This window comes from Thermobia domestica, chromosome 16, assembly GCF_964235325.1.
Source record: "Thermobia domestica chromosome 16, izTheDome1.hap1.1, whole genome shotgun sequence".
NCBI classification, from domain to species: Eukaryota; Metazoa; Arthropoda; class Insecta; order Zygentoma; family Lepismatidae; genus Thermobia; species Thermobia domestica.
Window position 1 is genome coordinate 140,566,900 of NC_137469.1, and position 17,739 is coordinate 140,584,638.

At 35.7% G+C, this 17,739-nt stretch overlaps 1 protein-coding gene across 1 annotated transcript in view; it reads right to left on the bottom strand.

Annotated features, from left to right (window-relative positions):
- Window positions 1–17,739, bottom strand: part of LOC145673462 (adenylate cyclase type 10-like) — a gene marked incomplete at its 5' end in the record, with an annotated part of 340,084 nt that overhangs the window by 184,447 nt on the left and 137,898 nt on the right. The window contains 1 exon segment of the mRNA XM_081743183.1: window positions 9,464–9,598. Coding sequence (XP_081599309.1) covers window positions 9,464–9,598 — 135 coding nt within the window.

A 17,739-nucleotide genomic window follows, 5' to 3' on the forward strand; every position in this document is an offset into this window, starting at 1 on the left:
TTTTCTTCAATCAATGTTCTAAACTGACGGATGTGAAACAAAATATTTCTTCCATTCACGATATTTGTACGTACTGTAACAGGGGCCCATATTTCTCGATCCAAATCGTATAACGGGACTACATACAGAAGGTAGTTGTACGGAGCAAGGTACAGAGGGGAGTCTTTGTTTACATTGAAAGAGGATGGTTGTCAGAACGGACACTGCAAAAGGTGTTTAAAGTTTCAACCCACCACTTCAATGCAAAGGTTACAGCGGCGTCGAAGGGAAAGATGTTGCGAACGTGTTGAAACATTCCTGCCGTTTCCTCAATGCTCCACGCTGCAGCAACAATTCGAGCAACCAAATCCTCCTCTGATCGCACAGGCGTGGCGCAGATTAGTTGTTTCATATGCCCCCAGAAAAATAAATCTAAGTGATTAAAGTCGGATGAGTGAGGTGGCCAAAATACCGGTCCTTCTCTGCCGTCCATTTGTTCGGAAAGAATGCGTTGCGACAATTTCGCACCTCCACAGCAAATGTGCTAGAGCACCGTTGTGCATAAACCACATGTTTTGATGAACAGCCAGTGGCACAGTCTCTAGTAGTTCAGGCAGAATCTCTTTCAAAAATATCCAATACTCCCAACCGGTTAAGCATTGTGGTAGTAGGTACGGTCTAATGAGAATTATCAACGATTCATGCCCACACATTCACTGAACACCGTTCCTGATGGGCACGAGTTGACATTCCATATGGGTTTGCCTCAGACCACAAATGTTGAGTGTGAGTGTTCATCACTCCATCGTGGGAAAACATAGCTTTATCTTTGAAGAGAATACAAGACATGAAGCGAGATATATTAGCATGGTTCGCGTAACCACTGGACGAACTCCCACCTACGTGGATGGCGTGTAATGCATGCACCCTTTGGACATGGAAAGAGTACATCTGATTTTCGTGAAGCATGTTCCAAACCTGCCGATGATGGGTGTTAATTTCAGCAGTTACTACCCGTGTACCGGTGGACGGTTTTCTCTGATCTCAAGCAAGAATTTCCTCCTCAAAAGCCACAGTCCATACGGTTCTGTTTCGTCCAGCATTGGGCGTGTGTGCGTCCAGCAATCCTGTTCCTTGTAATCTTCGATCTACACATGAAAACGTTGCGTGGTGTGGAATTCTAAGGTTAGGAAACTGTTGTCTGTACACCGTTGTGCCACGCGGCCATTACCGTCCGCTTTCCCGTATGCTAGATCAATGTCTGCCAATTTGAATTGAATTGAATTGAATTTCTCTTTATTTCAGCGGGCGAGGTTCAGCCGGAGTCTGCTCTGCCACCTAACCAAGACGCAAATAAGATATAAGATACAAATAACAAGATAGCATAGTACATTCAATAATACTAAGAATAAACAAAATACACAGTAAATGTAAATGCAAAAAAAAAAAAAAAAAAAAAAAAACTAATACTGTTAGTCCAATTTCATACCAATTTCAGTCCAATTTCATACTGTAGTAAACCTTTCATGTGTGCCAACGCTTTGTCTCTGATCTCTAAATAATAATGTTTGGGGTGATGATTTAAATGAATTGTACGGTTTGTCAGTGATTGACTGTGGTAGGGAGTTCCAGATTCTTACTGCCGAAATTGAAAATGCCTTCTCTGTTATTTTTCAAGAATGCCGGGGCATGTTCAGTTTATTACTTCCTCGAGTATTGTAACGGTGAATTTCTGATCTACATGTTAATTTATGATGCAAGTAAGGTGGTGTTTTATGTGAATTTATTTTGTATAGTAAACAATAGTATCGGAGATATCGTCTTTGGGACATGGTTAGGATATTTTTTTCATTAAGTACCGGAAGAATATGCTAAGACTTTCTGTAATTGAGAGAGAAGCGTAAAAAGTAATTCTGTATTTTCTGAATTGCCCTAGTATTTTGAGTGGAGAGAGAGCTACCATATATTGAATCGCAGTAATCGAACAGAGGCAAAATGAGAGTGTTAACAAGATATAGTCTTGTTTCTTGCGATAAATAGCCTTTTAATTTATAAAGCTGTTGTAAGATGCGCTTAGCTTTAATACACTGTTCAGAAATGTGTTTATTCCAGCTAAGCCCTTGGTCTATTATTAAGCCTAAATCTTTTACAATTTCTCACGTGTGTACTCCTGCATTACCTCTGTAATCACACTCGTTGACCGTATGGTGATGAAATAAAGAGAAATTAAAGTGGGAAATGGTAGATGTTTCCTCGCCCTTGTGTTCACTGTCCAGAATCGAAGATAGCGAGATTGCAACTTAGTGCAACTCTTCTGTCAGAGAATGATATTTATGCGTATGATTAGCAAATGTACAAAATCTACATCGTGACGGAGAAGATACTACACTCAGAGACGTAGCTCCGGGGGGGGGGGAGAGCTGGTAGCAAGAGGGCGCCGAACAAGCAATAAGAAAAAAGAAGTGTTGAAAATGAGTAAACGATGTGGTGGCCCGTAAAAGTATTGGCGCCCTATTAAATCAATATTGTTGTCGGTTTGCAAAGAAATAGATTTGTTAAAAATTTTCTTGCTCGTTACGCTTGCATTTCAAACGTTTCAGTAAAACTCACAAGAAGTTTTTACTTATTATTTACAGAAAGTAATTATATAATGATTTGTTAACGATGTGATATACAAGGTGCCGAGTATTGACTTACATTGTACGTAGGAGCGTTTTCAAAATCAGAAACGGTCAAAGTCTGAAATATGTGTTCGGCGTTTTGATGATGATGAGTCTGGTTAGTTAATCACGCTTTTCTTATAATATTAATCACAACGGTGAGAATGAAAGTATGAAAAATGAGAGAAATGAAGACACATATGCAAGCTACTATTTGAGCGGGAATATTAAAAGTGAAGGTAGACAAGGGTAATAATAACATTTTCGAATTTGAAGCAGTTGTAGAATGGGGGGGGGGGATTAACAGGTCAGAACTTAACCCAACGAATTTCATCTTTTTCAAAGACTGATCACTACCAGTGATTTTTTAAATTCCGTTTACATATGAAATGCTTCTAATTTGAAGGATTTTATTGGGATCATTTCTCCATGAAATACTTGTATTGCCAGGATTTTTTTTGTGCATACGTGGTATCTAGTTGTGTGATATTTTTATCTATCTACATACATACAAAAGATATACAAACATTATATATATATATATATATATATAATATCAGGCTCTTTGCTATTTTATTCTTTTATTATACACAAATCTGCTAACTGATCGAATGTTAAGAGTGAGTTAAAGATTAAATTCAACTCCATGTGGACACAGCTGAATTTGCTTTGACGGAGTTCGCTTAAGTTTTGGTTAGCCAATAGTAAACGAAACCACGTTTCAAACCCTTTGGGCAGTTTAGTTTGTCAAAGTTCTACGGACAGTTCTGAACGGTACGATTCGGTTCGGTTTGGGTGCGGTTCGGTTCGGTTTGGGATCACTTCGGTTCGGTTCGGTTTGGAATCGGTTCGGTTCGGTTTCGGTTAACCGTTCCAAACCGGATTAAGTGGCAAACCGAAACCGCGGTTTACGTTTTCGGGAACCGTCCACCCGTATAAGGAAGCAGATTAAAAAGTATTAGCCACTTCTCAACCCACTGAGGAAGAGAAAAGTTGAAATTAAGAGATGAAAGGTAAGAAAGGAGTAGTAAGAAGAAGAATGCAGTTGATCGATGATTTGAAAAATGGAATCAAATATTGGGAATTAAAAGAGGAAGCTGAAGATCGAGAAAGGTGAAAGAATTTCCAGACCAGAACCTAAGAAAACACACAATCACACTCACATTTCCTATTAGTCCCAGTACCTGCCAACAGGTAGAATACTTAATAATAATAATAATAATAATAATAATAATAATAATAATAATAATAATAATAATAATAATAATAATAATAATAGACCACGATAGCTGTTGCGACTAAGTTACTGCGCGCGATAGCTCTTGAAAGAAAGCAAATTTTTAATTTTTTTCTGCAAACTATGGGTAGAGTAATTATTTCGGAGGAGCTTGTTAATTGAAGTGATCCATTAACCGAAAGTGGTAGAAATCAACTATTTCCAAGTTTTAGCGTTGACCACTATAAAACAAAAACGGTTTTCGGCAAACGATTAAGCATTCCAAGAATACCTTTCATCTCCTTTCGTTACCAACCGAAAGTGGTAGAAATAAATCATTTCCGATTTTACGTTGAACACTATAAAGCAAAATCGATAAATAGGGACGAGCGGCTTTCTGTAATGGCAAATCCTTTAGATTGGATCTGGAAAGAGATTACCGAGAAATAAATTACCACACGCAAATCAAGCCCAAAACTTGGCCAAGATCGGCCAGCAAATGTAGAGATCTTAATTAGGTTGAGGGCTGCCCACCACGGAATTTTGTTCCGATTCGGCCAATAGTTATAAAGAAAACGCTGCTGGCTAATTAAGTAGTTATCGAGAAATAAGATATGAAATGCAACCCGTGTCTACCCTGTTCTTGGCCGAGTTTGACCACAGAATATACCAGTACTTATTCCTTAGGGAATGGGCTAGTAGCTCACAAATTTTAGTAAACATCCGGCTAGTATTTACTTAAAAAATAAACTCTAGTAAAAACCGTAAAAAGGATGACGTAATATGTTCTCAATTAATACGGATACCGGAATTTGTATCATATTTCTTTCACTTCTAGTATTAATAGAGAGATTACTGTCGAGATGGAATACACTCTTGGGGTACTTAATGAATTACATAAAATCCCTTCTAGCTCTCCAATCTATAACACTCAATTTATAACCGGAAATGATTGATATCTGCCACTTCTGCTTTTAGTACAAAGGTTAGAGTCGAGATAGAACATATTCTTGGAACACTAATTGATTATAGAAAACCGCTTCTCCTTATCTGTTATCTTTTCTAATCTATTGCGATCAACACTAAAACCGGAAGTAGTTGGATTTTGCTACTTCCGGTTTGGAGTTTAAGAGAGATAATAACTTACCTGTTCCCACAACGTTAAATTGATTCAATAAAACTGCTTCTCCCTATATCTTATAGTTTATGCTCTATGTAAATTAAATTGAAACCGGAAGTTATAGGTGATTTCTACACTTCCATTTTACTAGGGTGTTAAGCACAAAAATGAAAGTTACTCCTGGAACGCTTTATCGATTGCCGAAAACTGCTTCTTACTATATATTATCGTTTTCACTCTATAGTGATCAACGTTGAAACCGGAAATGGCTCAATTATGTTACTTTCAGAATTTACTAGCTTGTTAAATGTGAAGAAAGTTATCCTTGAAAAGTTTAATTGATTGCCGGAAACATCTCGTTATATATTATCGTTTTTGCTCTATAGTAATGAATGTTAAAATGGGAAATGGCTCATTTCTACCATTCCCAGTTTTACTAGAATGTTAAAAATAAGATGAGAGATTCCCTCGAAAAGTATAATCGATTGCCGAGAACCGCTTTTCGCTATCCATTACCGTTTTTGTTTTATATTGATCAACGTTAAAACCTGAAATAACTCATTTCTACCATTTTGTTTGTTGAATCACCTCTATTAATGAACTCTCTCGAGAAAATCACACTATCTACTTATTACAAAAAAAAGAAAGAAAAAGAAAAAGAAAGAAAAAGAAAGAAAAAAGAAAATTCGCATCCTTTCAAATGTTATCGTTCGAAATAACGGACGTATGTATGTACGTACGGACTAACATTATGATATTACAAGTTCCACTACGTGATCCTAATAATAATAAAATCTTAAAGAAGATCATGTTATATTTTCTGTAGTGGTTTGGGAACCAGAAGCTCTAGTATATCTATTTCACTTCCGATTTGAGTAAAGGGATTACTGCCGAGATGGAATATACTCTTGGAGCACTTAATGAATTACCTAAAAAAGTCTTCCCGCTATCCATTCTATAACGGTCAATGTTATAGCCAGAAGCGATTGATTTCTACCACTTCGAGTTTCAGTAGAAAGATTAGAGTAGAGATAGAACATATTCTTGGGACACTTAGTTGATTTCAGAAGACCTCTTCTAGCTATTTAGTATCGTTTTAATCTGTTCTAATCAACACTAAAATGGAAAGTAGTTGAGTTTTGCTACTTCCGATTTGAATAGAAGTTTAAGAGAGAAGACGATATTTATTCCCACAATGCTATATTCATTCCTAAAACAGCTTCTTCCTATCCCACTATGTAGATTAATTTGAAGCCAGAAGTCATAATTAGGTTAATTTCTATCTCTTCCGGTTTTACCAGGATGTTAAGGATGAAACTGAAAGTTATCCTTGATACCCTTTATCGATTGTCCAAATCTGCTTCTTTTATTTATTACAATTTCCGCTCTATAGTGATCAACGTTAAAATCGGAAATGACCCATTTCTACCACTTCCAGTTGGCGAATCACCTCCATTAAGGAACCCCCTCGAGAAGAATCACTCTACTTATTTATTGCAAAAATCAGAATTAAAAAAGTTCGCATTCGTCCAAAGTTATCGTGTGAAGTAACGACCGCACGTATGTACATACTAACATCGATAAATTCCACTACGCGATTCCAATTAATACTTCATATACCCCCGCCCACGCACTCACTAGCATATGTACACAAAGGAAGTATAGCTGGTAGTATCCACACGCTTACGCCGGAAACTAGAAACACACACGAACAGACAGACAGAGAGAGAAAGAGAGAGAGAATCTTGTTGTACCTTTATACTGAATGCACCATTACTCACAAAACCAATTTAAAAAGTAAAATGAAAAAAGTTGTAAATGAAACTTTCAAAGATATGTACCACTGCTGCGTGTAACACATGAAATTGTTCCATAATGATTGATTCGTAATATGATGTATATGGGTTTCTTAATGGTAGTATAACTAAATGCCTTCAAATTGACTACAAAATAAGAAGTGAAATTCATTTCTCAAGTTTTGTAAAATCGAAGTAGATGGGCATTATGGGAACAGTCTACTTTAACAATATATGCAAATAAATATTAATATACTTCACGTTTTCCAGTGGGTGCAAGAAAGCTTCGAATAGTGTTTGGTTTCAGAATCATTAGCGGAAGTAAATATATATCCGGTGGGACAAAAGAATCTAAAACGTTTGCAAAAGTGTGAAAATCATACCTAGTATGATGTGGGGCCTCCTTTTGCATTCAAAACAGCTTGGATCCGGCGTGGAATGGACGTATACAGCTCGTGAATCGTGTTGTGTAGAATTTTGTACCTATGTTCCTCCAAAACATGCTCCAGTTCCTTAAGGGATGCCGGTGGAGGGTAATGAGACCAAACACGGCTTTCTAATTCAGACCACAATGGCTCAATCATGTTCAGATCTAATGATTGTGGAACCCAGGGGAGGTGTGATAGCTCCTAACCATGCTCCTCAAACCATGATTCAGCCGTTTTTGCAACGTGACAGAGTGCCAAATCATCTTGGTAGATGCCATCAGCATAAGGGAACAATAATTTTACGCCATGAGTAGAGCCTGGTCTCCCAAAATGGCCTCATACGCCTTAGCATTCATCATTTCATGCAGGGCTATGATGGGACCTGCAGAAAAGCACGATATCATTGCCCATACTGTAACAGAACCCCCCCCCCCCCTGCTTTACAGTTGGGAGCAGACGGTGTTCTCCATACATAAACACGACCGGTTGTTGGAAACAAGATGAAGGTCGATTCATCGAACCACATTACGTGTTTCTACTTCTCATGAGATCAGGTCTTATGGTCCTTGCACCACTGGATACGCTTCTTCGCATTTACTGCTGTGACCAGGGGTTTGACAATAGAGGCCCTCCCATGAATTTTCATTTTCGTTGCACTGTTTCCAAAGAAACCGGGTTATGTACGCCGGAATTGAGTTCAGACATAATTTTCATTGCAGTGGTCTGGTTTTTAGCTGCTGCAATCCGTTTTAATGCCCTCCGGTCCCTATCTCATAGGATTGTCTTTTGACCACTGTTGTGCTTTGCAGACGTCGTTTGCTTATGAATTGTGTATGCCCTCATGACATTGGACAGTGTGCTTTTCGACACTCCCACAATCTTCGCCACCTTGGCCACTGGAGCTCCAACCAGATGGGCACCAACGATCATGCCTGTTTGGAAGTCTGTCAGGTCGCCAATTTTGCCGCACCACTTTCACACCACGACACTCACAGGTGAACTGGTTACTGCTAACGGAAGAGGAAGATCGACATGACACATTGAAAACAAAAAACTATCGGCAACCGCAACACGTGTTGTACAGTAGAGGGCCAAACTTACGTGTCCTGTATGAAGTGTTTTTAGTTTTTTTGTCGAGCCCCTGTATATATATAACAGAATTTCAATATGCACACTTTGAAGCAGCGGAAAGAATATACGGAATATTTATTTTACACAAAGTATTTCATGGTAAAATTGACTGATCTTATCATACTTGAACAGTTTAATTATATGCTCTGTAAGGTAAAATATTAATATAGGATAAAAATAATAATATTCATAATTTTAGTGCTAAAAAGCAACAATAAATATTCCCTTTTTCCCTGTATGAAGGATGAGTGGTTCCTACGAAACAGTCCAAAGGATACTTGATAAAGAATTTTTGGATGTCGGAGACAGTAAATAAAAGTAAACTAAGGATATTATACTGGAAAGAAAATATTTATAAATATATTAATTGTATAATTTATAGATGTAAAGAATATTGAAATATGAGTATATATATATATATATATATATATATATATATATATATATATATATATATATATATATATATATATATATATATACAGTAATGAGAACATTGCAACAGAGCGTGGGGACAGCTGTCTTGAATAAAAAGATAAGTACACATCTTCAGAGTGTCAAGTGACTGAAGAATGTATGTTAACGAGTGTTACGTGATTCTCAGTTAAAGAACATTGTAAAGCCAATTTTATAATTACCGACATTCATCGGCTATAGATCGATTCAATAATTTTGAACGTAAATGTTTGTATGGCCTCGGTTTGTGAGAAAACAAAGGGTTTCAACATGTTCAGGTACGAATTATGCAGTTCCATTTCTTTTGGAAAATTTGCATCACGGTGCTACCTACTTTCCTTGCAAGCCGTTAATGACATGAGAACAAGCTATTAGAGTTACAAAAGAAAATGGTTATAATTCAACACCTCAAATTTTATCATTCCTAGGTAATAAAACTCACGAAATTTTTCATTCTTTCTTGAAGACCCTCTATTATCTGTAAGACAGGCTACGTACTAAGACGTGAACAACAATTACTTACTGTATTAGAAATGCGTACATTACATTTTACGACTAGAGTAGTTTTTGCATCAAAATACCCTTAACTTTTATAAGTGTCTACCTGTTTAAGTCGAACACTTTTCATAGGAGCCAATAGTGTAGAAAATAGAATTATTTGTCTTACTATTACTAACCTCTCAATTCAACGCCAACATCTGTATAAAAGCTGCCCAAGTTTTCCTGGATCCATATTCCGCAAGCGATCACCTTGTCTACCACATCTGAGGTACCAGGACTCTCAAGCTTCCACATAGCAAGTAATGCATCTCCTACCATCAATAAGTGATATAAAATTAAGTGTTTTTTTATATAATTTGTACATGTAATACTCATTTTAACATAAAGATGCCACATGAAGTAAAGATAATGTTGATATTGAATAACCGAAACATAATATGAGCTTAAAAGAAATTACTATGATGGAATAACAAGAATGAAGAAAAAACTGTAATATGTATGAATCAAAGTATCAGGGAATGTAATACTGATTTGGAGCAATTCTGTTTGGAACCATAATAAAAATATTTTCGAAGTGAAGTAATTTCAATATTACTAAAAATAGCTGAGTGTGGTATGGTAATGGTAAAAACTCATAGCTACTGTTATTAGTAAAGAAAATGAAAAGCGCAGAAGAGTTTTTCATCAATACTTCAAGAAAATACAAGTATTGCATTTAATAATTTGGATAATATTTATGTAAATATATAATTACATACTTTCTTATCTAATAATAATAATAATAATAATAATAATAATAATAATAATAATAATAATAATAATAATACTTTGAAATTATTTAACATTTGTTCACAAGGTTTCGTAAATGTCAATTTTACAATATTAAAATATTGAACTAACGGATGACGTAAAACATAAGATTGATTTTAACCCTCCCGTTACCAAGCTTTTGAACACTTTATTTTACCAAGCGGGGTACTTTGACTACCCGAATACAATTTTCTGATTTAGTGTAAGATTTGTTTCTTGACTCTGATATTTTCAATGAATAGCTTTGTTTAGCATTGAAATACAGTGTTACAAATTATTAAAAATATTTAAACTAATCAGAGATGCAAAATACAGTAAATTTTATATCATACACAAGAGAAATTCAGTATTGGACATACGTAAAATAAAAAAAGATACGGAAAATATTTTGGTTGTCGTTGCAGTAAACTAGTACTTATCCTAAAGTAGTACTTCAAAATATTTTTAAACAGTTCATCCTGGTACATTTCTGCAGAACATGCACTTCACAATGACATGCACTTTGACATAACAGCAGAAAAGAAAGGCTGTCGAAAAGCTACATTACATACCCACAGATCTGAAGCGCTTGTGCGATGTCCGGAAGTTCGACCAGCTGCAATAAGAATTGCTAATGCAGTTGTACTTGCATCATTCCATGACATTTGTTTGGACTAATAAGCTACATTCCAAATAGAAGTTCCTCTTTTTGCTTGCCTGTTCATTTCCTCGACAATAATGCTCACACTTTCTGGTGAAATAAATAACAAAATTGACTCTCTTATTGTTATGAATGTTTTCCGATTATTCATTATTCATTAGGCCAGGTGTTGTGCTCAAAATATTGAACTCGGCACCGTCCAACTTTTGGTGGTTCACTGGAAAATTCCCAGTCCTAGAAACAAAAAGCAACTCCAATGTCTTCATCTTCTTTTTCTACTTGCTCACGTGGACGTTTATTATCTTCTGATATTTCATCTTCAATTTCATCTACTGCTGTGATATAGTCTTTGTTGACAGGCTCCATATATTCATTCGATTAATTGTCAATGTCCTACTCATTTTCATTGTCAAGGTCATCGGAATTGTTTAGACTTTCCAATATACCCTCTCTACATAGTCCTTTGGACATACTTACTTACAGTTGATATCTGGACTCATACATAATTTCAGCTCAACAGTGAGCAATATATGTTATTTGAGCTAAACAATGAATGTATAGTAAAACCAACAGTGCAAAAGATAAATAATGAAGATGAGTGAGAGTAATATTTCGTAAAATCTTTGTTTGTGACAAATAATAAATTGTCACAAACAATAATAATAAATAATAAGACAATACATTAATTATGACAAATAATAATAATAAATAATAAGACATTTCTTACCAAGCGGGGTAGTTTCACAACCATATTAATTTATCCAGTCAATAATAACTATAGAAAGAAAGAAATGGGTTAGTCATAAGTGCGAATTCAATTTCAATCATTTTAGAAAAAGTCATGAAACCATAAGTATGTAGCTCTTTGGATATAATTATTATAGGAAAAAAATCAAAATGGGCTAGTCAAAATACCCCGCTTGGTAATGTGTGTTAATATCAAAAGAACAAGTTTTATTCATGGACAGAAATTTTTGCGTCAATTACTGGGAAACATCCTGAATTTGAACATATTGTGCCCGAAATAAGTACTAAAATGAAGGACACAATTATCGATATGCATTACGTACAAATAACGAAACAAAATAATCAGCATATAACAATTTTAAAAAATCGCTCGGAGTGAGGCAATACTACTGTCAGAGAATTCTACCGTATTTTCTGCACAACAGAACGGGACTTACTGGGACCCTTTAAGGAACTACTCATAAAGTTTGACAATAGAAACACGCTCCTATTTCTTGCATTGATGGTGATATACGCCAATAAGATCATATTTCAAGCAGAGCAGAGATAACCGATGTGTTAGTTTACATGTGTCACAGGAGGCCTCACGTGCTAGTGGCTAGCCCAGCACATACGTCTTTGGTTCGAGTTCAGCGAGAAAAAACTTCAGAATCATTAACTTTATTAATCATCCAGCTCCTTTAGCTTAAATTGCGTGATTATGAGACGTGTCACAGGAGTTTGTATCGTATCGTAATCATTTCTTCTTTTAATATAAATAGATTCGTCCACTAAAAACAACTGTTTCATTTAAGGCTTCCCTCACGACTATAACAGTACAAGCTACCATAATTCGTTAGACATTTTGCAGCTATTAAACGAAGATAACAATTTAACCGAAACATGAGTCTCTGAGATCCAGTGGTAAATTTTAAAACACAATGGTGTTAGCACCTGGGTTACCCTAGCAGACATCTGCTACTTAAAATCCAAATTGTTAACAGGGTTGCCAGCAGCATCTAAAATGTAATACCATACAGTGTTCTACACATTACTTGATATACACAAACCAAAAAAATTAAAGAAGGAATACTTAAATCATTATAAATGTATCTACCATACGGCTTTAGGTACAACAATGGACAAAATATTATGTGAAGATTAAACACTGCAATAAAAAAGTAATTTTGAAAGAGAAGAGCGAAACAAGAAATGAACCCATATGGATCGTACACCTAATTATATAATACTCTTCTACATAAATCCCACTATAATCGAAACCCACTTACAATGTGAGGACGTCACTACAAAAGGCCAAAAATATAAGGTGTTCTTAAAACTAATTATAGTTCAAGGTTCCTTTCTCATTTAAACCTCATCAACCAGAAATGACCTTAAAGAAATCGAAACCTAAATTATACAGCAACATTCTAAATAGATTCCACTATAATTGACACCCACTTAGAATCTAAAGACGCTTCTACAAAAGACCGAAAATACGAGGGGTTTTTAAAAACAATTTTATAAGTTTAGGTCCAGCTCCCGTACCAGTTAAAACACACAAACCGAAAGTGACCTTATAGAAATCAAAACCCAAGTTATAGAGTAATCATCTACATAAATTCCACTATAATTGACTCCCATTTAGAATCTAGGGACGGAACTACAAAATATCGAAAATACGACGGGTTTTAAAAATAATCTTATACTTTTAGGTCCAGCTCCCATACCAGTTAAGACACATAAACCGGAACTGACCTTATTGAGATCGAAACCTAAGTTATACAGTAATGGTCTACATAGATTCCACTATAATTGACACCCGCTTACAATCTAGGGACGTAGCCAGAAAGGACCGAAAATACGAGGGGTTTCAAAAAAATAATTTTATACTTTTAGGTCCAACTTCCATACCAGTTAAGAAACATAAACTGGAAATGACCTTATAGAAATCGAAACCTAAGTTATAGAGTAATCATCTACATAAATTGCACTATAATTGACAACCACTTAGAATCTAAAAACGAAAATACAAAATACCGAAAATACAAAGGGTTTTTAAAAATAATTTTATAAGTTTAGGTCCAGCTCCCATACCAGTTAAGACACATAACTCGGAAGTGACCTTATAGAAATCGAAACCCAAGCTATACAGTAATCATCTACATATAGTAGGGGAGCTTAAGGGAAATATCCTGCACTTTGTGTTAAAAAGGTGCCACTTGGATATGATATTTCCTTGATCCAACTAAGTAGGAATTGAAGTGGCCCCACTCCGACAGGTGGACAGAATCCAACATGGCGGCTATCAAAAATGGCCACCTCTGTGAATTCATAGTGTTGGTTTTAGAATCCTATATCTTCTTAACTGATAGTCCAATCTTCACGATTGAAAAACTAAACGACACACAAGATAACAGGGTCTAATAAATTAGCCAAAGTTTTTACCTAACAATGAAATTAACACCTACATAAATTATTTAATTTGGAAATTTGCATTTCTTATGATGGAGCTTACTCATATTTATTAAAATAACAAGTAAACGGCTGGGATGATCGAAAAAGAGGTCTATAACGTTTTAAAGAGTGTTAAATTATCTTTCGTTTGGTGTATAGTTTATGCAGATTTATTAATAAACAACAACGTTATTACAATTTAAAGATTCAGGTTCAGTCGATTGATTTTTCCAAATTTCGAACCAAACTTCATTTACCGTAATAAAACATCATTGATAGATGCTGCATTGTACGAAACAAATCATTCTCTTGTGATGCATTCCTCATAGTTCCATTTTCACCAGAGCACAAGACAGTTTGACCCAGCCCGGTTATATGAATCAAATATGCGGGCCATTAATTATGATCCATAAAGATAAGTCTTTTTCGAAATATTGATTGAAGTATCCAGATTTATAAAGAAGTACGACAAAGTGATAACAAACGTTTTTTCTCTCCGTCATCCTTCTGCCCCATAGAGTGAGTATGGGAAGGAATGAACTCCAAATCATGTTTTGAAATACATCAAAACAAAGAAATACATCTTAAGTAATTTTATTTTATTCCCTTTTGTTTTATTCTTTTGAAGGGAAGAATGAAGCAGTAGAGATTTTTTCATGGGCGAAAAGAATAGCTTGGTACATTCTACTATTCTTTCTTGCACAAATTCCTTGTACATATTAGACCCTTTTTCTTCTGCTGAATATAGGGATTCAATTATATCACCGCTATAGATGATTCTGGAAGCGATTAACAAATAGATGATTCTGGAATAGTGATTAACATATCCACTATTTTCTTCGAACGGATTCCCCAATTCGATGAAAACTTCTTTCATCTTTTCAACAGACGATTTAGATCTTTCTTGCATCCACGAGTAACCTTCATGGTGCTTATCATCAGGATAATATTTATTATTTATCATTTTGAATTCATTAAGTAGTCTACTAATTTCTGGTCCCGCTGTCATCCAATTGACAAAATCATTCCCGTCGTGTAAGAGACCAATCGCCCCGCCATCCCCTTTTATAATCTTGTTATTCTGTTCGTGAGCCTGATTTATAGCTATTGCAGAGAAAGGTCTACATGTCTTTCTTATCACAAAGTAATCCATTTCGAAAGCATTCATAATCTCACGATGTGTTTCTTCCAAATTCTTCATATCTAAAATGTGAACGGGATGCCAACGAGCATAGTTTAGGTGGTCCATTGCGACAAACTATTCTGTCGTTAGTTTTAGTGTTTCAACGTAGTGCTTAAAATTTCCTTGGCGTATGGCTCTGAGTAAATTAAGAGTAAGATCACGAGACGGTAATATATTATACAAAACTTAAACGTTGGACACGAAGATTCCTTTTCAGTGCACCAGTCATTCAAAGATTGCCCTGATGAAGAATTTTGATATGTATCACGCAGCAAATGATGTAAAACTGTCAGGGTAATCTGATGAGCAAAACGAGCTTTTGTAATGTAAGTTACTGTCAATAAATTGTCAGCGGTTCCTGGAGTTGATACATCTGACTTGCATAAAATTTCTACCCAACCGCTTCCATCTAACCATTTACCTATAAGAGGCAGGAAGGCTTGTTCGATGTGTAATCCTCCCAGCATCAGAATTTGATGATCTTCGCTATATAACTCTGGCCAATTCCATTGAATTCGTTTCCCCAAGACAAATAGTGGTTAATCCATTACAAGAATCGAAACTTGTCCTTTGTTGAGTTTCTCTGTAAGTTCTCGTACAACATTCACTCCGTGCCTTATCATAGCAAAAATTTTAGAGTCTTCCTTAAACAACGGAAGCAGGCAGCATACACTTGGCATTTCTGCAGTTTTCAGTTTTCGAGGCATACTGTACAGACCAAGTGTAAGTAGTGTCATTTTTAAGTATGCTTCAAGCAAACACTCCTCGTTTTTTTCCTTCTGCGAAAAATCCACTTCGTGTAAGAACTTTCTCTACAAATTGCGGGTTTTGTTGAGGTAAAACTGGTTCCTTATTAGTGATATAAGCAGGACGTACTAGAGTGTTACATGATGAGAGATATGGTCCCGGGAGTCCGTCGTTCGATTCTTGTGGATGTCACTTACATTTATTTTTTTCAAGAAGATTTGAACTCATGTAGCCTCAAGCTTCTTTGAAGCAATTTGTAATACTTTTTTGGTTCATGAAACTAGACGCAATGGCAGAAGTCCTTTACCCTGCACATGTCTACACCTTATTCCTTGTCATGCTTTTCAGAGAACATAGCTACGATGCACATAACATTTTAACGTTGATATTCCCCTTATATGTCTTATCTAGAATAAATTAAGCAGACTTATATTCAGTCATAGGAAAATAGATGGAAATATTGTCATAATAGAGATCTTTGTTCTCTTTGTCAAAAAGTCAGAAATCAATTCGGTCAAAATCAGCGAACGTACTGTTGACAAAGCAATCTTCACAGCTCGTTTTGTCAAAATGAAATGCGCCTGTTCCTAAACATGGAATACTCAAATTTCTATAATTGTTTTCGAAAGCTCGCTGACAACAGTTAATATAACATTGACATAAAATACGCTTATTGTTATCCCTTGGCGCACTCTTAAATAACACAATATCTGCTGGCAAATTGGAACCAGGAGAAATTTTGACCTCACCAGGTTTCAAAGAATCCAGCTTTCCACAAACTTCTTGCAATTGTGGCCCGGCTGCAAAATGCAAAGCGCCGTCCACTCCTGTAAGAAGTGTTAAAGTTTCATTTGCAGCATTTAGTATGATAAAAACTAATTTGGTCGTTAATTTCCTCATTATAATTATACAACGGTTTTTTAACCGGAAATTTATATTTCATTTGAGTAATAGTTGATAACTTTAACACGTCGACCACAGCAAAACTTTCAGTAAATAGTTCCGATTCTATTGTTAATGCAGCATGATGAGATTCATTGGGTCGTTTATCTTCTGAGTCAGGAACACAATTACTTGCACAAAACACTTCTTCGTTTGGTGTGACATCTGGATAATAGGTCTTCAATCGTGTAATGGCTGTAGATTCGATCATTTCCCTGCCTTTCGAAGTTTTATATTTAACATAATTAGAATTAGCGTTGTCCTTTCGAACAATTGCTGGACCAAACAAAACTGAAAATGGTCTGGCGTGGCCACGACGTCTACTTGGATCATAAATCCACACACGTTGACCCTCATTATACGTCACTGTTGTATGATGTTTCTCATACGACTTTTGTGATGTCCGAAACCTGTCAAATAATTTATCCTGTGCCTTCTTTCTGATATTGTGAAGAGTTATTAAACGTTCTCCATTTTAAATATGAAAACAAGGTCCATTTATAATCGCCTGATGTCCTAAGTATGGTTCCAATCCATGAAGAAAATAAAATGGACTGTAAGACATGGATTGATTCACGGTCACATTTTGAGAAAAGGTCACAGCAGAAACATGCTCTACCCAACTTCCATGATTCATGGAGTCCAGTTTCCTTTTTAACAACGCTTTCAAATTCCGGATCATAACTTCCGTAAGGCCATTCGTTTAATGATAGTATGGATTTATAAAATTCATCCTTATGTCCAAAATATTTCATAACTCCTGAAATAAAGAACCAGTAAATACCGTTGATCTATCCGGCACAATTTCTTTACAAAGACCAAATCGAAGTATTACGTGATTATAAAGAAAATCAGCTAAAGTTGCTGCTGTCTGGTCACCAATAGTAGCAGGAACAACATATCTAGTATTATGATCAACTGCAATTGCTAAATATTTGTGACGTAAA